Below are 25,204 nucleotides of genomic sequence, written 5' to 3'. Positions count from 1 at the left end.
TTATTTTTCTACACCATCGAATTAGTTGTACTGTCCGCGTTTCTTAATGCGTTCCAAATGAAATTGCACGACGAAAGAATAATAACAAATATTTGCTAGAAAATGAGCGAACCTTTTAACTTGAACGGCCCCCATGTTTTCAATCCTCTTCATTCATTTTCCTGGGCTGCCCTCTGCTGTTTTGGTAGGGGTTTGGTAGAGTACGGGAGAACCGGTATGGTCAGAAGCAAAGCCCCCGAGGGGAAGAGATGTTTCGCTAGGGGAGAGCACAGGCGCCAGGGCGTCGTGACGTGTTAGCAGCACTATGGGCGACGTGTTAGCAGCACTAATGATCGTGCAGACCACACGAACAAAAAAAAGGGGGTGCTGTTCGTGTAGTTTCTTCGTTTTTCAGCGCTACTAAAACGTTTCGTCAGGTCGTTCAAACCAACTTGCCCATTTTTCAGCTATTAACCTCGGGTCTGTACTTGTGAAGCTCTGGGAAAGTCTAATTGCTTCGAAACATACGCGGTGTGCTATCACGGGGGACTGGACGGTGCAGGAACGTTGGTCCGCGCACTTAGCAACCACCATGTGGTCTTGCAGCTGTAAAAATTTATAAAAGCTTCAACACTGTCAATTCATCTGTTTTTTTATAAGAACAGCAGCTACATTAGCAATGAGAACATGCAGCGGAAAATTTCAGATCGGGGCAATAAAATCTTAACATTAATGTCAATATAGCCCCTCTGACACTTCATGTCTATCAAACGAGTTAATATCGGAGGAGATTGCATTTGAATTTTTCTCCTTAGCCATCGTGAGAATTTCTGCTGGGTTGTAGGCTGTTGTTGAGTAGCGTAACTAACTGAAGAAACCAAGAGGATAGAACAATAACTTATATTTTGTTCACTTGCGCTAATCAAAACTTTCAATTTGTGTTAGCGTTTCAATTTGTAATAACGCATCCTTGATAGTGTGAGCACAAGTAGTTTTTATGTACAAGAACTGCACATATTTAAATGAGGACGGACACCAGTGCAGAGATTAGGTAGACATGCATGCATACACGAGTGGAAAGTGGAAAGGCGTACCGCTAAGTTTAGCTCTTAACTGCAGCTGCCGCACAACGGGCGAAAGATTTGTCGAAGCTGCAGAAGAAGAAGGCGATGAAATCCCTGAAGCAGGCGCCCAGTGAAGCCGATGTGCAAGCTGCACCGGAGGTCCAGGCTATACCAGATGCCCAGGCTACTACGCAGGCCTCCAAAGCTCGTCTGACTGCCCGGGGTACCAAGACTACTGTTGTCACCCAGGCTAGTCCCGGTATCCAGCCTACTCGAACCGCACAGGCTACTCGCGGCAACCAGGTTACCCTGGGCATCCAGGCTACGCCAGGTTCTCAAGGTGCGGTAGGCGGGCAGGGCGCAGCTGACCACGATGCCCCGCAAGATATGCAGATCGCGTCGGAGACGACTGTTGGGAAGACGCACACTAGAAGCCTCGTAAACCACATCAGGAGGCTCACATGCAACCCTACCTTCGTATGTCTCACGTTCGCCGCGTGCGCTGAGAGTGAGTCGATTGGCCAGCAGTTTCTCTCAACGAGACTTGCTCTTTTGTTAATGATAACGGCAAGTCACGCGGCAGCCATTGAGAGATGGCGCGACATGCACCTAGTTAGACAGCAGAAGGTCTACGTTTGCTCCATGGCAATTCGGAAATTACCCAACACATTGTAATGAGTGCCAGGCTATTCGTCCAACAAGACCCGTGGCAGGCGTGAATCTTGCATAGGCTCTGGCGTTCAAGGTGGATGGCCTGTGGTTGATATAAGAAAGGGATGTTTATAATATTGGTGGAAATGAAAGCAGGAATGGAATTCACAGAAGGAAAGTAGTTACAGGAACAGATAGAAGTACATTATAAACAAAACAGGAAGCTTGCATGAAAGAAAGGATAGAAATAACCAGGATCCTAGACTATTACAGATTGAGTAACACATGATTGTAATGAATAGTCTAGATCAATTGCCTGGTCTCCAATCCGTTTCAAAAGAGATGCGGCTGTAACATCATAGAAATTCTGGTCATGCATGTATAGTCCTTGTCTGTGCCATTGGCTGAAATTTTGTCACCATTGTAATGAGTTCTTGTTTTGGTGCAGCGATGATCGCGTCCGGACTCACCGGGTTCGCGACGAAGATCTTCATCTCCATGTTTGGCATCTCATCGAGCCAGGCATCCACCCTTCTAGGTGGGCGAACGCTGCACCGCGGAGAAACTGAATGTCACAGTGAAACAATTGCGTTTGTCTGAACGCGCAGTCACCTGTTTGCTGTTGCCATTGGCGTTCTCACACATAGATCAAAGTATTTACGAAACGCACTTACTGATTTAGACTTTGTCTGCTTCTGTAAGATTTTAAGCTTCCGTACAATGACACGATTGATGCTTAGCGCAAGAGTGGTGCCTTGAATACAGCTCCAAGGCCAAGTATATCTTGCCAGTGTGGTAGCGCTATGTTTTAATCTGCTTAACCTGCATTATTCGATCCCCGCAACGACATTGCCAACTTCCGTCGCCTAATTTTGAACGAATGTGTGATATCTTACAGAACTCGACACGCTGCTTTCCGATTAGACGAAATGACTTGAGAAACAGAGTACCTTATTGCATCACATGAGCTTTATCGGTTTCAGATATCTCGAATAAAATGTGAAGCACGTTTAGACTCTACCCTATAAACAAAATATTTAGGAATTTCGTTTTTGTTTTGGTTCTTGTGCTATCGCTTGAAGACTATATTTTTCACTTTTTTCATTTAACGTTTCACTTCCACTAGCATCCACAAGATACTGCCCTGTTTAATTGGTTTAATACTAATAATTGGTTTAATTGGCTTATCATAACTGTATACGTTACTTGTTTTGAGTTTTTAATCCCTGAGAGATAGCTATAACTGAAAACATGATGCCTGTAGTATGTTTGAGGCAGTGCATTAGTGAAGAATACAATACATGTCTTCACAATTTCTCGGTTTTGATAATCACTTTTTGGTAACATGGCACTTTTGTTCAAGAGCATTGATCGTGTACGTGTGTTCGTTTGAGTGAATAAAAAGAGTGTTCACAATGTACTGCAATTCGACGCTGTAGATTATTTCGACGGCGTTGGAGCAGGTGACCTTGCCCGCCTTTTGAATCCATCAGCTCTGTTCTCCCCAGCACGGCAAACTGCGCGGCCTCTGACTAGATCCGCACTGCGCATGCGCACTGCAGGCATCGTATCGGTGCCAAGCGCATGCGGGGGAACCCTACTAGGAGGCTACGCCATAACGAAGTTGAACCTCAAGTCGTCCACTATCGTGCGCTACTGCGTCGTGCTGTCGTTCGTACCGTGGTTCACGCTCTTTGTCTTCATGCACTCCTGCCCCAGCAGTCATAGCGCACTTGTGAACATCACCAGCTGGAGCGACGAGTAAGGATCCATTGACCGTTGTTCAATATTTGGCTATCTGACACGAGCCATGGTTTGGTTCTAAATCGGAAGCAAAAAATTACTTCAAACTTCAATACATTGTGGACAGAACGCGTCACGTTCGAGCATGTTAAACTTGGAGAGAGACCGATGTAAGTATAAAAGCATATGTGGACGTACACAAACCTATAAACATGCTCGTTGCAATTGGCTTGGCAGACATGGCGAAGCGCTCCTAGGCGCGTGTTCGATTCCCAACCACGGCAGCCGCATTTCGGTTGTGCTGAAATACAAGGCATGAAATCAAGTGAACTCAGATTTGGATGCAAGTTAATGAACCCCAGGTTATCGATATGAGCCTTCGCCACGGCGTGTCTCTTTGGCATCGTACTTTTCGCAAAGTAAAATCCTCGTATTTATTAACACAAACTGAAAGAAATTATTTTAAACTGATTTGAATAACACACATGTAGGATCGCTTCCATTAGACGACGCCGTGATTATGTTAATGTGGTGATGCTGTGCACAGCCGGACGCTCACCTTCCGCGACCTGAGGCACAGCTGCAACGCGTACTGCAACTGCTCGGGCGTCGGTTACGACCCGGTGTGTGGGAGCGACAACTTCACATACTACTCGCCCTGCGTTGCCGGATGCGGCCACGTCAGGAACTTCAGGAAGACCAAGGTGAGCAACCGCTTCTGCGTGAGAACACGCAGGTAGCCGAGGCAAGCCACGGTCGTTTGGCATGTTGTTAACGTCTGTGCTATTACGGCAATGTTACTTTCATAATAGGACACAGGCTACACTAAACGGCATTATCCAACACATACCATCACTTAGCCAACGCTAGTCATCATCAAGACAGCACTAGCCGAAATTTGCGATTAGTACTTAGTCATTTGTTAGCCAACTGTGTCGACTATAGTCACCACCATCCGGCATTAGCGATCATTCAGTGAAAGCTAGCTCTTTTGTGATAGTGGACGTTATCATTAGCGTGCATTCAACCAACACTGGTCGACACTGGACATCATTCATTCGACACCAGCCCGCATCAGTCAATGACGTAATCTCTCCTCGTGTGGCGTCGGTGCGCAGCTGTACGCTCAGTGCACTTGCGTTCACGGCCCGAACCTGTTCCTGGATTCCGAAGGAGAGGGGAATGAGACGGGTTACTACTACATGGCCAGGCGAGACCCGTGCGCCGCCGACTGCGGCCTCATCGTGGTTTACGCCGCCGCCATATTCATCGCGCTCTTCTTCACCTTCCTCCTCATCGTTCCCGCCCTAACAGCGCTTCTGCGCGCACTCGACGAAGATATTAAGTCTACCGGAATAGGCGTCAACTATGTCGCCATCAGAATACTGGGTACGCACACATGGCGGCCGCCGCTCCTCCTCACGTTATGTCCAATGATAAGGCGCCTGTCTTTGCTTCTAGGCGCGGCAGCCAAGCATGAGGAAAGTCATCCTTCGTGAACGCCTTCAGCCAGTTAATACACATGAGTCATTATCATCTAGGACTTAAAGTACACTCATTTCTTTTATTTATAAGGCTCACGGAAATATGCGGAGCGTGCAAATAGTGTCTCTAGCACTTGTGTTGGAGCACATGGTCGAGGCGTGGCCCATCGAAAAAAATTGGCCGTGTATCTGCGTATTCTGCCGGCCGTACTACATGAATCCTGGTCTTATCCGCGGCCACCCGTGATGCTCTTCCCAGGGCCACTGCCAGGTGGCAGCACCATAGGGAACCAGCGCTGGAGTTTGTGCCGCCCTGGCGGTCAAAGCGCGCACTTCTCAGCCGCTCCCGCGGACGATACGCACAAGGATGGCTACTAGCGAAGGCGGTGCGGGCACTGAACGCCGAACAAAAAAAAAAAAGGAGGCCGACGGTTACTGCAGCGTATATAAGTGTCATAACTACGTAGGAATGAGAGGTGATATATCTTTCTACGTCTTTCCTGCGAAACCATACGAGCAAGAACGGAGGCAACGTTAGATACAAGCTGTCAGGCGAGCGGGGTAAGTTCGGTCCTCTCTGGCGGCGTCGAGCTGGGGTCTAAAGCGAATTTCGCGTGTTTCATTGTTTTATACAACAGTGAAGACGGCCAGCTATGGGAGCACTTGAGGCACGTCAGTTGACGACGTTGCATCGGCTAAGTTATTGAGCTCGAGTGCTACCGCTGCGACGTGCTTGCAGGCGCCGTCGCTGCCGGCCTTGCAGGAACAGGTGGCCCCACTTATCAGGCGCTGAGACGAGAGGCGAACGCATAAAAACTGCATTAAGTAAACGTGCACAAGTTTTCGTTCGAAATGAAAACATGTAGTGCCAGCGTTGCGATCACGCACGGAAGTCAATTTGCTGTACGAGAAAACCAACTGTGCGATTTACTGCGTACAGCTTCGCGCTTATTTCACACAACTACACGCGCCGTAAAGAAACAGGACAGGAACACGCGGTAATGACCGAGCTAGCATGAAATGCTCGCTTACATGAAGTGTGACATCGTAGCTGGCTTGGTGTACTTGCGAGTGGCATTTCGCTGCAACTTGAGAATCACTGTCACGGCATGACACCGTCTCTTCCACATCGTACACGTATTTCGCCTTGCACAGCTTCGCCCCGTTTTCAAGTGCCTTTCTGCAGAAGTGGTCCTCAGGCCATGTTATTTTACTAAAACCATAGCGGAGCACAACTGGCGCCATAGCTGTCGACAACTTAAACAAGCACGGGACCGCGAACCCGGGAACCACGCTAGCGGGTTTACGCAGGCTAGAGTCACTGTATATGCTACCTTTAGGTAGCAGAGTTGCGCATAGGTCTGGCTAGCAACCACAGCTATGCGGTGAAGTCGCACTTCGTTTTTGCAGGCGACATGCCTACCATGTCGCCGATTAACATGTCTGGCGTGTCGAAGACCGGCGATAAACATCGGCTCTCGATGGCTAGTGGTTATTCAGTTCGCTGCAGCGGCGGCGGCGAGAAATAAAAAAAAAAATGGCCCAAGCGGCAGCTTCTCCGCAATGCATGGTTGCTAGCGGCGTTGGAAGACAGATGCGCAACTCTGCTACCTAAAGGTAGCATATACAGTAACTCTAACGCAGGCGCGCTCGCCGCGGCACACTGCGAAAAATATATAAAGCTTTGCAAATTTTCTTCAGTATTCTTTCGCTTGATGGCGCTAGCGGAATGAGCATTCGCAGAAACTTGTTAATGTTTTATTTTCTCTCTCTCAGAAGCTTGAACCGAAGCGAAACGACGCGCACAGCCGAAACATATGCGAGCTGCAACCAATGTCGTCGGATCGAGCGGCGGACTTGTGCCGCGACTTCCCGCCAGGCGCATTTTTTCGGCGCGCCACCTATCCAGCGCTGGTCTCCCATTTCGTCGGCAGAGGGCTTTTTCGTGCATAGCGCCGCATTTTCAGCGCAGCCTCAGAAACACTAGGGTCTGTAGAATTATGTATAAATGTATTTTCCAGTAAATGAACACACCACCTAATACTTACGTATTGATGTTGCGCCTCAGATATGCGTAATATTTGCTTTTTGATCGAAAATGTTCACAAGTATGAACACAGTTACCAGTTCAAAAAAGCTGGGCGTTCAGGAAGTGCTTAAACTTTGGTCGGGTTGCTGAATCGGCTGAATCGTGTGACAGGCAGGAAGACAGAAAAAAGTTTTACGTTCAAGTTTTCCAAGAAAAAATGTCGTCTTTAAAAAAGACAGACCGATGTTAATTGAGGTTCATAGTGTTTTAACGTACAGCTAGTCTCTTCCGCAATACATTTTTCCCGAACCTACAAGCGTGGTACGGAATTTCTTTTTGAGCATTGCAGAACGTAGCAGCCGTACATTGCTCAAGTGTGTCATGTTCCTGACAACCGCATACTTTGGTTGATATTGTAGTCAAACGTCTGTTAATCTGTCATTTTTAACAGGCACCATTCCAGGCCCAATATTATTCGGTCACCTGATCGACCGCAGTTGCGTTCTGTGGGAAGGCACGTGCAGCGGTGGCTCGGGCGCCTGCGCCATCTATGAGAACTCGGCCATGGGCATGAACCTGTTCCGCATCATGCTGAGCGTTAAGTCGGCCTCCATAGTGTTCTTCTTCTGCGCCTCAATAAGCATCAAGACGCAGGTACGCTAACTGATATCGCTTGAAGCTATAGTCAAAATTCAGAATCAGGCTAAGGCCTCCTATATCAGCGAGCGTTATATCCGACCTTTTAGCCTATCTCACAACTTTCGCAACGCGTTACACGAAGCTGAACTCTTCGACTGCTTTAGCCGTGGAACTCGGTCGAACAAAAAGCTCAACGGCGTGCAAGTGACATCACCCACATCCATTACAGCAGCATGACGTTCTCCTGGCTCGGCATGCTTTACCATGTGCTTACATAGACCACAGCTGCACGATTTTGGTCTTTGTCGCCTCTTTTTTGTCGCACGACCATCAATGGACGTGGATGAGTGAAAGCCTCAGCCCTGTCGACGCCACGCCTACGTAGTCCACAATTTTCAGTGTTTATAACGGACAGCAGTCATTTGCCGGAGGTCTTCGTCGTACTTTAGCCCTTCGGTAACTATTATATTAGCTAATTTCAACACGATTGCTGCCAATGTTAGCTCGCCATCAGCTACACGTCACCAAAAACGTGCAGTTCCTTTTGCTGGCTTCGCCGACAAATAACTGGGCTCGAGATTCTACGGACTTGCTCTAGGAGAGCAAGAGTATACAAATATCTAGTCTATAGAAGTCTATAGAAAGTGTGGTATGCGAGTGTACATATTGTAGCCAGGCGTTTGCTTGAGGGCCTGCAATTTTAGAGGTGTTTTTTACAACGCCGTGAATCGTTCCAGAGCCTCTCGTCAAGCGTGCCTACAGGAAGGACACCTGAAGCTCAAGAGGCCGATGATGACGGGCAATGCAAGAAGCAAGGAAACGGTGGCACTGCCAATGTGGATAACGACGTCATGGACAAAGGACGCGTAGACGTTGGTGACGAAGTGAAGTGGGCCGAGCACGACGAACCGAGTGGACAAGCATCGAGCGAGGAAAGGCTCATCCCCCCTAGGGAAAAAGAAAAAAAAGAGAATAGAAAAAAAAGCGCTAATTAAACAAGCAATAAGACAATGATGCCTCTCGATAGGCAGTCGATCCATATATACCAATCGAAGAACACTAATACAGCCGGGATCCTTTTTTTCCCATTAGGTCTCTATATTAAAATAGTAGAAGCGCTGACAGTGTGGTGAAATGTGTGCGTTATTACTTGGCGAGATTGCGCAAGTTTTAACACTGGGCTCCAATCGCAGCGAAGTTAACTTGCGCAAGAATCGTTTCCAAGGAGACGTGCTAGGCAACCGCGTGGGCCGCTCGGCAGGCAAACGTGTGGTGCGGTCAACTTGCAGCAATAAGCGTAACGCGTCTGCCTGTGAATTCGAATGCCATGACGTAGGTTGATAAAGTTGTTAGAATAAACATTTCTGTCACTTTAATGAAAGGACATCATCATATCTGATTGATTGATTGAGAACAATAAATTTAGCATGTACATTTTACGATTCGAACGGGAGAGCAGCTTCATATGGGCAACCTCTGGTTTCCACCGATCCTTATCACCACCAACTGCCTACCTTATGTCCAGTACAACACAAAGGCGTCTCTCGGTAATTTCTAATATACCGTGATTTGCGCGAGCTGATTATATTTTGGCTTCGATTTTTTTTTCGTCACACCACCTACACTGTGCCGCCCTCGGCTGTGATTTGCACTCCTTGGTATCCACTCCGCCGCTCTGACCACCGGTTATCTGTACTACGCCTTGCTGGAGCTGGCTCGCCAGGTTCTTAAGCTGGGGCGAAGTCTCGCACCGTAACCTGCATCCATCTATTGAAAGCGTCGTGGAACGCGAAGAGGAACGCTACGCGCGTCGTGTCTTCCCTGTAGCCTGGCCGTTAATTCTCACAGAGCGAGCTGGGAACGCGGTCGACAGCCTGGCGAGCGTCCGACAGCTATTTTTGGGCCACTTTGTCGTGCGCTCACGAGGGCTGTTTTCAGATTGAAAGAACATTAGGAGCGTTGCGTGTGCAAGTGTCGACAATGGAGAATCAGACGCTCTTACATATTTCTACGTGTATATAATTGGAAATTGTATATATAGTTAATCAAAATTGTAAATATAACATATATATATATATATATATATATATATATATATATATATATAGAGAGAGAGAGAGAGAGAGAGAGAGAGAACAACGTGCGGCACGTCTTCATATCAGGGTAGAGGACGCTTGTACGGAAGACTCACGGGTTTTCCCGATCTTCGCCGAGCCAGTTCCTCATTCATCATTCACTTCGTGGATATGGCGGGATTTTTTTCTCTTGATGGCAACTAGAATATCGACTACCCCAGTTTGTTCACTGAACCTCACTGCGCTCTTCCTGACCGTTAACGTTGGACCACATGTGTCATGTAATCCAGTCGTGGCACATGAGGCGACAAAGCAACAGGGTTTACTCATTTTGCTATTAACACCCGTTCATTTTTACCTACCCAGTCACTGCATATTACTAGCCTTGCTTTCTATTTTCCTTGCAAAGCTTCTGTATAATAACTGTTACTGATATGTGTAGCGGCGTTTTCTTCTATACATTTGTAAGCACATTTTGGTTATCTTGTGTATTCGGGTTATATCACTCGACTGAAACTATCAAAGCGCGGCCTGGGGATGCAGAAATGACCACGTGGCGCTGTGCGTGTATTCTAAAATCGCGTTCAGGCAGCTAGCAACGGCACGTGGTTATCGAAAACACCAACGGCCCTATCATTGACTGATCCGCTAAACACAGTTGTCCTTACAGGAAATGATGACGAAAAGAAAACTCTGTAGCGTGTCGATTTCGAATGCATTCATGTGGGAGATTCCAGAGACTAGGGAGGCTTACGGCACAGAGCGGTTTCTCGTTCGACGTCTGGCTATGATTGAACGCCTGATCCTCCAAACCGCAGAATATCACTTCCCTGTGTATCTGCCGGCAATTCAGTGGCGCCAGACGCCCGTCATATAAAAAAGACATTTTACTAAGCGCTGCTGCCGAGCAAAATTTAATTAAAGTACCTTCCTCCAACATTGTAGACGGTTACAATAAAGAAGGCAATATCATGCAGTTCCTCCCTAGATATAAGCAAGGGAAATGTAATTGAGTGAGGCTCCTACGACGTCTATTATTTTAGGGCATTCGGAAATAAAGTGTTGGGGCATATGGTCCACGGTCAAGCCCATCAAGTGCTCCGATGGTTCCAAGATAAGCGCATTTCCGCATTGGGCACGTTTATACACAGAAAAAGAGAACGAAATCATCAGCTTTAGCTTACAGGCAGAAATGATCCGAAAGTGCGTAAAAAAATGAAAAGAGTGAAAAGAAAAAGTGACTCGTCTAATAAAGGCAATTCCCCATCGACATCGGGAGCAGGTGGTGAAAAAGAAAGAGGTAATCCTGGCAAATTTGGAGGCATTGTGTGTGGCTGTGGATGCGTTGAGCCCAGGAAATTGTTTCTTGAAGATATGAGCTTTATGACAGTACGTTCTGTCTTAGGTATTAAGTTTCTGTGAAGTTTTCTGTACTTTAACAAATTTTTTAACCTTTTATCGATTGCAGTAAAAACCAAGTGGTCTGTGAGAAGCCGTATAACCATTATGCTATACGATAGTGTCCATCGCAGTGCAGTTCAGAGGCGTGAAGAAGATTTTGAAGTGGAATTGAAAACAGAGCGAGAGTTTGGGCCCTCAAAATATATATGCGACTACAGCAGCACACAAAAACACAAGCGTAAATGCTATATGCGGACTCGTGGCTGCACATCCTGGTAACTTTTATAACCATAAAGCATGATTATAATGACGATGACGATGGTGCTAAGGGCGTTGACTTCCGCAGGTATTTATATAAAGCATGAATGTGTTTTTTGCCGGCCTTCACGAATATGCTACCGACATGACGGAAGTGACGTCAGTAAAAGAGCACAAGACATTTCCAACTTCGCTTGAGATGTCTCTTTAATCACTTCTGGCTGCTTCGAATTGCGGTTCCGATTTCTCGTTACAAATATGACGTGATCAAATTGGGTAGATAAGGAATGGGTACTTGTATGCAGAGATATAAAGAAAATATCCTGAAGCGTAACACAATGAAAGAAGTCGTAGCAACGTGGGTGACACCGGTTTACCCTCCTTGTTCAGAGGTTATTTACGTTTATGGCGTATTCATTACCTATTCATGACGCATTATCCCTGAAGGTCTGTGACGTTTTTCCTCAAGCGACACTCGCTATTCAGTCCTGTCTTAGTTACATATGATCGATCACTTTTCCTATATGACCTGCTGGCGCAGCAGCGGCGAGCTTCTTGCATGACCAGAAATGTTTTTTTCTTCTTTTTCCGTATTAGGCACAGCGCAGCATCGGCGAGCTTCTTGCATGACCACAAAGGTTTTTTGTGGGTAATTTTTTGCGTATTAGGCACTGTGCAGCTCTGGTTTGCTGTGTATTCGGCACCCTTCTTCCGAGGTTCATATATTATTCATGACCGCGGCGGCAAACCACCGAACCTTCTAACCAAGTCGCAGATACAGTTGCACAAAGAAGAGAAGCTTTCACCGAGCCGTGCAATGAGATAGCCGCGCATTCACAGCACTAGAGCTTTAAAGTGAGCTCGAGTCATACAATGAGTTTTCTTAGAGCTTCCTTAGCGCTTCAGAAAAGAGAGCATCATGCGAACATATAATAACAGCCCTAAGGAAATGTATATCCAGCCAATATAAACGATCACAGGAAACGGTGAAGAGGACGGGAAAGCGGCTGGCAAAGCGACAGGAAAGCGGCTGGTCTGTCTTTATCACCGTTTCCTGTGGTCGTTTATTTTGGCTGAATATACATTTCCCCAATGCAGTGCACCAACTAGCTCAACAACGTGTTATACAAGAACAGCTCACTATGCGACTATGACAGTAAATAAATAAAAACAGCGTGAAAAAAAAAACAATCTATTAGATATAAGCGGGAAAACACTGTGACGCTTATTTCTCATTCCGTCGCTTCAACGACATGGCGGCGTCCAGTCTGTAATTGAATAGTACCCGTAAGAAGATACACTGGAACAACCATGCGAACAGGATATGACGCAACAGAACAACACGAATGCAATATAAAAGACTCGACAAGTGAGCAGCAGATGCGAAATACCATAGTGGTTGGTGTTGACGACACTCACCCATTTCTTCTCATAGTAAGCCAGCCATAACTTACGCCCTAAATGCCCGGCCGTATACACCGAAAAGCCGAGAAGGTAGACTTTGTCCGTTTGATTGTTTCATGTACGAAGGATTGTTAACGGCCGACTCTCACAATTTTCTCACCTCTCCGAACACAGCAGATGACTGCCAGTAGTTACTTCAGGCCGGCCGCACTTCAGGCGTTTTGTTCATCTTTATGAACACGCATTCTGTACGAGCTTGAAGCGTCGCTTCATCATTAAGCTGAAAGTGTATAAACGATGAACACATTTGAGATATGTCTGTCAACTGCGCGTGGCGTTCCCCAACGTCAGTTAATTAGAAGTTTTGCAAGTGACCACGCCGCTACCAGGCGTCTATATGAAATGGGAAATGTTTGCAGCGTGGACACCACTGAATCCTACCTCTATATATTTGCGTTTCTTACCAACACTTTAGTGACAGCACTTACCTAACACACTTATAAATTATCAGAATTTTTCAACTTCACTTCATGAAAAAGTTGGCAGCAGTATCTGATGTGCGTTCCCTTTCGGTAAAAATAACCGAATACTCTCATTATTTGTTTTACTTCATCCACATTTCTTAAAATGAACCGTTGGACTTCGGTCACCCTGTTTATTCCACGCAGAAGTTATTTCCTTTCTTCATTGAGAGGGGTGGAAATAGGGCTGCGTGTACACAAACGCTGCTTGCTGCCTATTATGATAAAAAAAGATCACCTTGCCTAAATGCTGGACACAGCTGCATATTTTGTTTCTTTTTTTTACCACGTCTCTTAAGGCCAGGCTTTCCTTGCGAAGGTCACCGCGGTTTCGCCAAGGTCGGTTTCTCTGCAATTGGCGGTTTACATAATTTATGGACACTGATTATGAGCGGTGTATTCATAAAAAATTAAGTCGCACGACAAAAGTGTGTCCCATGTGGTGCGTAAAGCAAAACACTGCTTGCAACGCGCGTTGCGCGGGAAAAGTATCGCGAGTGTCGGGCGCTTTTCATGTAGTTTTCTGTCACTTTACTAGCGCCACTTCACAAAGTTACTAATACGCACGTTGTATTTGCATTGCCTTTATTATTGAACAGATAGAAACGCTAAGGTAAGCCTTCATTGGACCAGCTTGCTCCTAGAAACCCCCTGCCTTTATCCCTACTTAAAGAAAAGCAGTATGATATGCCAAGAAAATTAGCAAACACTACGCACGTTTCGGCCCGAAGTACGCGTCGTACGCAACAACACCACCGCCAACAACAACGAAGACGCCGACGACGACTAGAGTGACGACGTCGACAAAGAAGACAAGCGTATACCAACGCGACGTGCTTCGTTCTCATTTTGTTTCGGCCTCCGCTTCTTTTGTCTGAAGTGAACGACAACGCGTGTAACACGGACGAAGAGAAAACGACATGTCCTTTTCTCTTTGTCTGTGTTGTACGCTCTGTCGCTCACTTCGGACTATGCAACCCCAACTAGCCCAAGGTCGTTCCTTTTTGCGCCGCTTGTTCTTTCAACTGGAGCTGCCGACTAAATTAGAGCGGCAAGGTTCGTAAAGAAAGAAAGGCTGAAGGTCGGGTACTCGTCATTGGCTTTCTCGCTCCTGCGTAGGATCAAAGCAAGAGAGCAACGGCTGTCGTCGTTTCATCGGGACGACCGGTACAGCGGCCGGGAAAAGCACGGTTTCTTTGCACACTGTCACCTAATGAGAGGCACGTATGTATCACGGTCGCCTATGGCATAGCGTGCAGTAAGCCCTTTCGCGACAAAGATCGAGGAAGGAACAAACAAACAGTCTCACTATAGTGACCTCTCTAGTCAGTCGCATCCGAAGAGGATGGCAAACTCATTTGCTTCGCATTGATCCCTATCCTATACCCTTTCGCAGGAGGGACTTCAAATGGGAGCTGGCGATGTTAGACTGCAGCCGAATGCCTGGCACGCTACTTCGTGTGTTTGATTAGGGCCGCTTCACATGAAGGGAAGAGGGGGAAGGAGTGTCCCGGTGCATAAATTAGTGCCGAAGCGGCCACAGAGCAAACACACAGTTCCTGCCACGTCTACGGAGCCCTTGTATAGCCGTCGAAAGCTATGTCGAGTAGAGCTGTTTGAAGAGGTCGAATTTATTTGTTGCACATGACAGAGTAGAGCGGAAGGGATTGAATTCGTCTAGCCTGTGCGTGGTAGCGTTTCAATCGGTTATCCCTTTGGATTAGCTAGACCTTAACAACGATAGATGAATTCAGTGTGTGAATACGTGCGCAATACAAACTGTTCCTGCTAACTTGCGCCAAGTACTGAAAAAAAAAACAAAGCATATGCGCTACGCGTGACGAACGGGCACAGTATTGTTCTGAGCCGTATGCAACGCGTCATGATATATTTTTTCCAATCCGCCAGAGTGGTTAATTAACAAGTGTTGGCTAATTAGCGCTTTAATAGTAACTCTAGCGAAAAACCTTCAATACAATAGTTGTAGCACTTGCTCAAAAACGCCGGAATATTTAATCTATGTTAAGATGACTGACAATCCGCCAAGTTGGCTAGGATTTTTAACCTTTGAAATAATAACCCTGGCGGAAAATCTTCGATAGAAAAGTTGGAACGCTTGTTCAATGGCATCGGAATCATCATCTATGCTAAGGAAACTGTCCTGCTTAATTTTTTTTTCGGGCTTTTCTTTAGAGTCCGTGAAATTAAATAATATACTTGGCGGAAGTTATCTGAAACGCCCTGAAGTTGCGGACGACGGGTGTGGTTTTCAATTCTTGCTCGATTCTCACTCGAAAATATCGATCTGTTTGTTTCGGAAACGGACACTGCCAAGTATGTTTGCTTGTTTCAGCGGCTGCTTCATTTTTTTGTTATACCAAGCTGGAGTGTGTGCGGTATACCCTGCGTGTCACATAGCTGGGATACCTCAGCGAATACGCGTATAGCTTGTTGTTTCCCGGCTCAAATTCACGTTTGTCGTTATTGCAGGCAGGAGTACCGAGTGAAGTTCTTGTTTCCCTTCATAGCATTTCCGGTCGCGCACTTACGTCCAGTTTCCCGAATATTCATAAATGTTTCCTTCAAAATACAATTCGATGGTTCTAGTTCAATTTAAGAGTTATATTGGATACTTATGACATCGGAGCATAACATTACTGAAGGGCCAATTAGCTGTCAGGATAATTAATGAAGATTAATTGCTTGAGCTTATTGAAAGACTGTCAGCAGCTGGGATCATTGCGTCTGGCTGACCTCCCTACCTTTCCTCCTCCTCTCTTCTCTTCAAAATTATCTCTCTTTTTTTTTCGTTTAAAGAAACGGTTTTACAAAACTGTACGTCTTTCTTGTTCTGCCTCCCACTGCACCTCCGTCTAAAAACACGCCATCACCAATGGGAAGCCGACTTCTTGTATCTATTTCGGCTATCCACATTTCTTTCTTCTTTTTTGCTTTAGTTTGATCGTTGAGTAAACACTTTCACAACCTGCGGGCTGCGCTTACGGCTCGGTTATCGCAATCGGACAACAAAAGCGAAAGCTTCTCATTTTGCTCCCGGAAACTCATCATACAAAAACTCCGAATGGCCTTCGGCAGTAACGTCGCGATACCACCGTGGTCGATACTATAGGATAATAATCGAGCCAAAGTGCACGCTGTCTTTCAATCTTCTTGCGGCTGGCCCCAGTTGATTGGCCAGCAGAGAGAGACTAATGCCATTGTGCGAAACAAAAACAGGCGCCTCTTCGACACTGAATCCGCGGCGTGCTCGCTGTGTTTATACGGCGTACAGCGAATGTCGCGAAGAAAATAAAGAAGCGCTCCTTCGTTTACGTTGCCAGGAGGCAAGATTACGATGATGCAATGTGGGAGACCAACGTCAACGCACGAGGGAGGATGCGGTTTGTGTTGCGAGATCTCCGGCAGAGAACGCTATCCGCTATTTGTTGAATCAAGTTCGGAAGCCGGTCAACTATGGAGTGCGCGTTAGGACTGCGATGAATTCTTTATGGCACCGCATGTAACCCGAGACGACTTATTTTGAACCATACTGTAATATCCGACTCGCATTGTTAATTATGCCCCCTGTACGAAGAAAGCAAGCCAAAACAAAGAAAATCTTGTATGTTTTGAGTTGTATTGCAAAAATACAAAAATAAAAGGGAGTGATTGCATACAAATCGCAGCTATATGTATTTTGGTAGTTACCACGCTCTGTTGTAGTGTTGACAGCCGGTATACCTGATGACCAGAAGACGCTGCTGTCCGACCATGCTGCATAATGCGCAACAATACATGTCACCTGAAAGAACTCTATAGCTAGGTACACTCGTAGGAAAGAAACACTTTCGTAGGAACACTTGCACGAAACACTTTCGTATGAACGTATTATCGGTTGACAGAACATATACTGCAACTTGCTTACATTGACGCAAACCTCGCCTCCACCGCGCACGAAATAGTCTTTGCTGTTGCGAATTAGCCGAGCAGAGAAAGGCTAAAAAAAACATTTTCGTACTGTTTCACAAAACGCCATCCGCCACCCAAATGAACGAGCTCTCCGATGGAAACGGCCTTCGAGTAATAAAGCGACAGCCGCGTCGCGTAGCCCGTGCGTATTTTCCCGTGTCGCGCCCACCCGCTGCGGGTTTTAATCTCGAAGTAATTGGCTGTGCGCAGACGCTCTGTTTGCTTATCCCCGTTTTACGCCGTAACAAGCCGGGGCTGAGTAAACAATAGTGGTAACACTGACAGATCGAAAACAAGGTCGAATCTACACTACGCTCCAAGCCCAGAGTTGTCAGCTGGCCACTTTCCCATCAACATCACGGGCGCTATTAAAACACCGAATAGTATAAGCCTATTTTCGACTCTTGTTACACACTTTTCGTTCGTTTTTCTCTCGTTTGTTCCTTTCTTTGTCCAGTTTTTTCTCTTTCGATTTATTTCATTCCCTCTCTTGCTACTACCCAATCACCTGGCGTTCTATAGGTACCTTTCGCGTGGTGCACGTGCCTTTAATTTCTTCTCTCTGCAATAAGTGACACACACACACACAAAAAGCATTGAGACACCTTCGCACTAGGGGTGCCAAACCTGAAGGAAGTACGGTGCTGGGCAGCCTTCTTTGTTTCTCTTTATTTTATATTTCCCTTTCTTCCTTCCTTTGTTCTTTCGTTTTTCTCTCATCTCTCTGTTTTCTATGTCTTTTTTGTCTGTTTATTTCTATTTCTTTCTTTCTCTTTCTATCTTTCATTCTCTTTCTTTGCTATCTTTGTCTAACTCTCTCTCTCTCTATTTCTCGCTTGCTTCCTCTTTCTTTCTACCTTTTTTCTTTCTATTTCTTTCTTTCTTTTTCTTTGATTCTCTCTCTTCTCTCTTCCTTTCTCTTTCTGCATTTCTTTTTCTCCATTTCTCTCTTTCTCATTCTTTCCGTGCCACGCTTTACTCTATCTCCCCTCCTCCTTTCCCTCCTCCTCACCCTCACTTTCCTTTTCCACCACCTTGCTATACGATACTATACAAGGTTATGTATGTCCTGTCGGCGTGCCTGGATAGCCGAGTGGTTAAGACGCTCTCCTTCGGTACGTGGGTAAGCAGGTTCCAATCCCGCCGCCTCATGAGGAATTTTTTTCCGCACGAGTTTCTCTTTCTGTATATATATTTTTCTTTTTGTCTATCTGTTTCATTTTCTCTTTCTTTCTTTCTCTCTATGCGCACGTTCCCTCCTCTCAACCTTCAGCGTTATGACAGGCCACGCCGGAGAAATGGGCGTGCGTGTTTTAGGATCAAAGCAGAAGATGAAGAAGAGAGCACGTAATGACGATGATGATTAGTTTTTGTTCGCACTACCCGGCGCAAAGAAAAGCTTTAAGAGCTCCGCTTTTAAAAATCGAATTTTCGCTCACGGCCAACGCTCTATTTTCGCTCGCAACCAAAGACGCCGCCGACGGCGCCGACACCGGAATTTCTGCGAAACGAGCTCTTTAACGCTGTTGCGTTAAAATTGGTGAAGATGCAGTAAGATAGCTGGCTGGAAAAGTAGGTATGTCGCTATAAGAAACACAGCTTAGTCATTGACAAAGAATGTCAGAGCTGCGAGCCGTTCCAGCCGCCTGAACTCTAAGCTCACGTCACCTAAACGTTACTCACACGACGGTGCTGATGCACAACGGTACGGCGCCTTAAAGGGCCCCTCACCAGGTTTGACAATTTTGAGCTAACGAGCGCAATGCATGCACTGGGCGTTCACGATTACGTCTGCCAAAATTTGCAACGCTACGCGCCGCGTAAATGGGTCAAATTTCAAGCTGAACGCTGCTTTCCCTTCTTCTCGCATCCGCGCGCCCAGAGAATGAGGGGAGGACGTACATGAGAGAATGGCCCTACGTAGATGGTAATGCTGTGACGTCGCTCCTCTACGTAGACGACTGTGCTCTGACGTCGCCAACAGTAGCACGTGACACGGCGATAATTATTTGACACCACGTGTAGTTTGTGCATTTGTTGCTTGAATGGATTAATAAAACTTGAGAGCAATAATAAACACACAAACGAAATGTACGCGTTTTATTTTTTTAATTTTTACTGCGAATCGCAGCGAGATTCGAGACTAATCTACCTCAGTTTCGCACGCGTTCGTGTTCTCGCGCTTTGCGCATCGTGCAGACGCCACCCTTTGCAAAGAAACTAATTTTCTACCGCGTTCCAGCGCTCATTAGGCTCATTTATCCTCCCGCGTCTAACTAGATGTTCATGCGGCACACCGCTAGTCTCGCGTCCGTACAAATGTTGCAGCTTTCGCGCTTAGTAATAAGTTAAAAGCCAAGTGATCGGCGAGGGCGCATTCGGCATAACTTGCAGAGATGAAGCGCAAAGAACGCCGCCACAACACCGCTCGCGTCTCGGGGGCTCGGGCTGGTTCGGGCACGTCATGCGCTCGTGACATTTTGTGCGCATGACGTGTTCATGCGTATGCGTTATGTGATCCTTCTGCTCGCGTGCCGAAGAGGGCAGGGAAGGGATTTGGCTTGCGAAGGCTACACGGGGCGAGGGGCAAGGGTTTGCTGCTCGCCTCCTCGCATCATGGTTTCGCGCCGCTACAAATTATTGTTTTTCTCAGCTTCTAACCGACCGATTAGAAAAATTCTTGTGGCAAAATGCTCTTTATTGGGCTCGCAACAACTTGCAATGTCTAACTAAAATTCGTTAGGTCATCTGGTGAGGGGCCCTTTAAAGCGATCGTCAAGAGCAATCACGGCGGCTGCTTCTCTCGCAATAGCCTGTCTCTCGAAACACTTGGAGGCTAAGAAGCGCTTTCATGCTGTTCCCCCGCTGAACACGTGCAAAAGTTATGGAAAAGTAGGATTTCGATAGCCTAAGTATGCAACACTGCCTTCAGCTTCCATGCATCGGTTAGCTTACGTACAGAAAATGCGCCATTAAACTATAATAGAGCTTTCAATCTCCCTATATTCCACATTCGATATTACATCGTAGACTTTCTTTCTTTCTTTCTTTCTTTCTTTCTTTCTTTCTTTCTTTCTTTCTTTCTTTCTTTCTTTCTTTCTTTCTTTCTTTCTTTCTTTCTTTCTTTCTTTCTTTCTTCTCTTTCTTCTTTCTTCTTTCTTTCTTTCTTTCTTTCCTTCATCCGATCTCTGGCGACCCTTGTCGAAAGTCTGCTGAAACCAGTTATGAAAGAGCGATGCATTCGCTTTCGGCGAAGCGTAAAAGCCGGCTCTCAACAGCCGACTCTCAACAGCCGGTTTGTAGGACTTGAGCGTGAATATCAAGTGCAACTGAGAGAGCAATATCTCATTTCTAAACCATGCATTCCGAAAGCACCGTGACAGCTGAGACATGCAAAACGTGAGATGCAACGCACAGAAAGAATGCCGAATAACGTGCACGTACACGCACCGGAAGGTTCCTAATGGAAACGTCAAGTCGAACAGATTTTGTGTACGTGCGCGAGTGCACATTATGTACGTGTGTGCAGCTTGAGTGGAGAGGGGAGCATTCAAATGCAGCAGGTTCTCTGAACTCTAAATCTCCTTCCCATTATGCGTTTCACGTTACGAAATACCTCAGCAAAGAAGGAATCAATCGTGAAACGCAGAAATGTATGTCACAAGGCTCTTGGTAAATCGGTAATGCCAAACGAAAAAATGGAAAATTGGCAACACATGGCGAGGAGCAACCAAAGTCATTCGTAGACTATGATGTCAAAGGCATTCGTGGCATTGAGGCCTTCGCTACCTATTTCTTTTGTAAGGTGCATTCGTCAAACTTGGAAAGGTCATGGGAAAATGGCATACAGAAAAAAAATGTAACGGGAGGATCGAATGAGCACAGCTTGAGGGATGGTTCGCAAGCGCAGGCACGAAGTGCACACACACGTGAATTTTAGTGTTTTAGAAGCTCTTTTGTTTTATTATTTTATTTATGGCTTAGTTCAGTAATCCATTACGTCTCCGTAGTGCATTTAGCAAAGCGATAGCAATTAAACAAATGAAAAAACACCAGGCTATATGAATGGTTCACAGAATTTGGTTTGCGTGTGATAAGTCCCTCGCTCATCCGAAGTCCCCGTACATTAGCTTTTACACCGGCATCCACGAGAATAACCACGAAAGTGCTGCTACGTTACTTAAATTGGATCAGATTGATCGATAAATTGGGCCTTGGTTACAATGCTCACTCATTTGTGTATCCAAGCTTACCACTTTACGTGCGTGTGTGAATATGTAAATTCTGGTCAGGCCACACAAATAATCTTGGGAGGTTGGTGGTTGTTTCTTATCGCATTTTTTTCTCTTGTCTCATATTTCTCGCCTTCGTTGTCATTCACATGGTACATGGTAGCCAACTATAGATTAGTTTTGACTAAGCTCCTCGCATTTCTGTTAATTTCTTCTCTCTATCTATATCATCACAACAATTCAGACTGCAGGGCTAAGAAAACAAAGGGGCCCTACAGAGATTCCCATTTTTGGCATGAGTTTATTGTATTACCAGTGTGCAGTACCACTTTGGCCACGCTTATCAAGATGTAGAAAACATCCTTCCCATGTTACGAAGGCACGATTCATAGAGGTAAAGAGCAAACGCAAGTTTCATGTTCTTGGAGCATCGACCGTTTACAGCAAAATACCTCTTTCATGGCCAATGATAGGGTCGCAGAACATAAACTTGTAGAATTTAAAACCTTTCTTTTTACAGAGAAATGTTATACTCAAGCCAAACATTCGCTGCTCAGGAAAGTAGAATTCTCTTTTTTTAATAACGCTAGGCGTAAGTGTGTTCTTACGTCGGATTTTTTGACGCGTTGTTAACTGTCATACAAATATACGTATACATGGCAGCCGTCTCGGTAGCGATTGTGCCAGCATGCGGGTGTGTTCATTAACGTATGCGCACTTTCACTTGTTTACGGAAGCTGTTCGCACGCCCTCTGAGCATCCTTTTACTCTCTTAATGCTACATTTTACTCCTGCGTGGAAGAACGCAAATATTTGTGATATTTGACTGCCTTTGCGGTGCTTTTCAAACTTTCGCACTATTACTTTTTGTACCTCCGACCAAGAGAAGTCTGACTGGGATACAACACGTTTGTTCATCACGCGTTGCAGAATCTCGTTCTCCGACGCCATCATATGATTGCTGAGAGAGTGCAAGGGGGAGAGGCCACAGCGTCTTACCCAGCCCCTTACACAGGCGCGAACGCGCTAGCGCGTGCCAGCACACACGGTATGGCTTTGTCTGCGTTACGCCAAGCTAGGACAGCATACGGCAGCCCGGGCCCCTAAAGTGCTCTGCACGTATCATCATCAAGGCGGTCGAAGAACAAGAGGAAGAAGACTTCACCTTGGCGCGAGGGCGCGCTCAGATGGCTACGTTAGGTGGTAGAAAGCGGACGATCGTCAAGGGACGGACACAGCCCCGAGCAAAAGCTGCTTCGCATCTAAAAAAAAACGGCGCCGGTAACACGTCAGCGGTGTTCCTTAGAACTTAAGCTGCGAAAATACGCTATTCAAAAGCAGTGTTCCCAGACATTCTACGCGCCAGGCAACCTGGACAAATAAAGGAGAAAAGTAAGGGAGGTTTTGTTGAAATGCCAGAACAAACAGAGACGGGAGCGGCTAGAACGCAGTCCTTTCCTTTACGCAGCCAAGGAAACCTGCATACATTTTGTCTCAATCACATGCAGAATAGTTGGTGCCTAGCATTTACTATACACGGCCTACCAGGGTACCGCGATGCTTGGTGGACTCCCATCAAAATGCTAATCAGCACCCGTGTTCACCCAAGGCATGTCTCACGACAGCCGGCGTCCGTGATAAGGTTTCCTTTCGCAAAACGACCCTCTTCTAAGCCGGTGGTTTACGCTCTCCTCTGTGATTTACCATGCAACGTGTTTTTTTTACAGCTTTATTTTCCGTGCACAGGGAACTGAACAACAACAGCGTTCGTTGCCTATTGCGGCTCTGTTCCGAGGAAAATCCTTGCCATGTTCTGTAGAACAATAAGAAAGTGCCTGACGCTGAAGACTCTCAGCTGAACGTCATAGCTTTTTCAGGAGAAATGTGTGATAAACCTTCGTAGACGTATCAGTTCATAAGAACAGGAGTCTCGCTTATAGAATCTTAATTCTTGAGGGAGTATGCCTGTCAGTAACGGCGTCTCCCCGTGGAAGAGCAAAATAATGTTTAGTGTTGCAACCGTAGTAATGACAAAGCATTAAGCACGGCTTTGAATCTAGGGGTAACCCTGCTAAGGAAAAACATTTGGCATAAGCTACTGTAAAAAACGCAATAAGTGTACGTCTGCGTTTGAAGACAATTAGGAAGAGTTGCTCTGTGCGTTATTGTGTGTTCTTCAATTCCACCTCAAGGGCTTCAGACATAAGATAACTGGCGCATATGCTTGTAAATCTTAATTACCTAATGGGGTAGCGCGTGTTCTATGTAAGGTGTATATAAATCACCAATTAAATTTTGTAGCTATAAGTAGTACACTGTAGTGTATCAAATACTTATGTTAAATTTATCAGAGTTTGTTCTGTTGAGTTTGTGCGCGTGTGTCTGAATACTTTTATTTAAAGAAGTCTTGAGGCTCGACCCTTCCAGGCCGAGGCGGGCCGCGCCCACGGTTGTGCCGGATTAAAAAAAAGCGTAAGGCTTTGAATGCCTTAACAAAGGCAAATAACAATTCGTTACTGAAAAGGATGGAGTTCTGTCGGCACACAGAACTTCAGTTGAGAACAATCCACGCCGTCTTTTGTCTTGTCCATAGCGCTGTCCGCCCCGTGGCTGTTTGCTCCGCACCGCCTGTCTAGCCTGCTTCCTGAACATTTGCTGTTCCTCCCCACTTCATCAAAGCCCGGATATTTTCTCGCTGCTCGTCCTTGTTTGACCACGTGTTTCGTTCCAACATGCTTAAGTTCCTGGAATTTTCACTCTGCGTCCATAATACGATGCAGTACGCAACAATGTTTAGCGTGAGTGAACTAACCGGCCACTTTCGTATATGTCACGATTGACGTGAAAGCTCGTGGCGGCATCAGTATTGTCAGTCATAAACTTTATTTATACATTTATTTTCAATACTGCGCGTTTTGGTATCGAGATCACAGCAGGTGGGGATATCGTTACGACGTGAACGTATAACTTTACACAACACATTTGCGAGGCAGCACATCTACACGGAGTACAATATAAAGGAGATAATCTACATTCACCTACGCAGTACACTCTAATGAAGAAGGCATTTAAATCTCACATTTGCCATGCAGATTCGTGAGTTCGGTACCCGAAGCTCCGTTGTCCCGAAGCTCCGAAGCTCCAACCTTGAGCACGTTGCACGGTTTTAGAAAGACGGGTAATAAGTCGCGTGCCTGTGTGTCTCCCACGTCTCAAAGGGAAAAGCCCTGCGGCGAAGGAGTGGAAACTCCCACATGACTTTTCTTTTCTTGGTTTATTTTTACTCCTTCCTGCGTCCATTCGTCGGCGAAATTAAGGAGGTCCTGCTCTGGGGAGAAATTTCGAGGTCCGAAAGGATGAGCCTGAGCACGGGCAGCAGACAGGAAGATGGCTTTGAAGAAAGGCAAATCTTGGTGACGAAGGGTAGTGCTTCGTCACTGTCCTGGTCCCCATATAATTGTCGGTGGGAGGCACCTCGCGATGCACCACAACGGTGAACGTGCGCTCGCACCTCTGGATTATATACTCCTCTTCGCACGACCATGTAGGGTTGTTACCGGTTGCTAGCCAGCGAACTGCGTTTAAGAATTCCTAATTAACGCGTTCCTGATGAACGCCACTTTTCATTCTACCCTAAGCATCTCTGCCCCGCCAAGAAATTTTGTCACTGCTTTTCGCTTCTTGCCTAATTAGCCATTCAGGCCTCTTTCTTCCTTGAGTAGTTTCGACTTTTTTTTTTCTTTTATCGCGGAGCT

General features: G+C 46.1%; 1 protein-coding gene across 1 annotated transcript in view; it reads left to right on the top strand.

Annotated features, from left to right (window-relative positions):
• Positions 1-3,974: 3,974 nt before the first annotated feature.
• The window catches only part of LOC119391145 (solute carrier organic anion transporter family member 4A1-like), a 227,065-nt gene continuing 205,835 nt past the window's right edge, over positions 3,975-25,204 (top strand). Inside the window, exons 1-3 of the mRNA XM_037658821.2 lie at positions 3,975-4,141; positions 4,556-4,826; positions 7,402-7,604. Coding sequence (XP_037514749.2) covers positions 4,640-4,826; positions 7,402-7,604 — 390 coding nt within the window. The 5' untranslated portion in view covers positions 3,975-4,141; positions 4,556-4,639. The remainder of the gene's footprint in view (positions 4,142-4,555; positions 4,827-7,401; positions 7,605-25,204) is intronic.

Source organism: Rhipicephalus sanguineus, chromosome 4 (assembly GCF_013339695.2).
Source record: "Rhipicephalus sanguineus isolate Rsan-2018 chromosome 4, BIME_Rsan_1.4, whole genome shotgun sequence".
NCBI lineage: Eukaryota > Metazoa > Arthropoda > Arachnida > Ixodida > Ixodidae > Rhipicephalus > Rhipicephalus sanguineus.
This window is presented reverse-complemented; position numbering and strand designations above follow the sequence as displayed.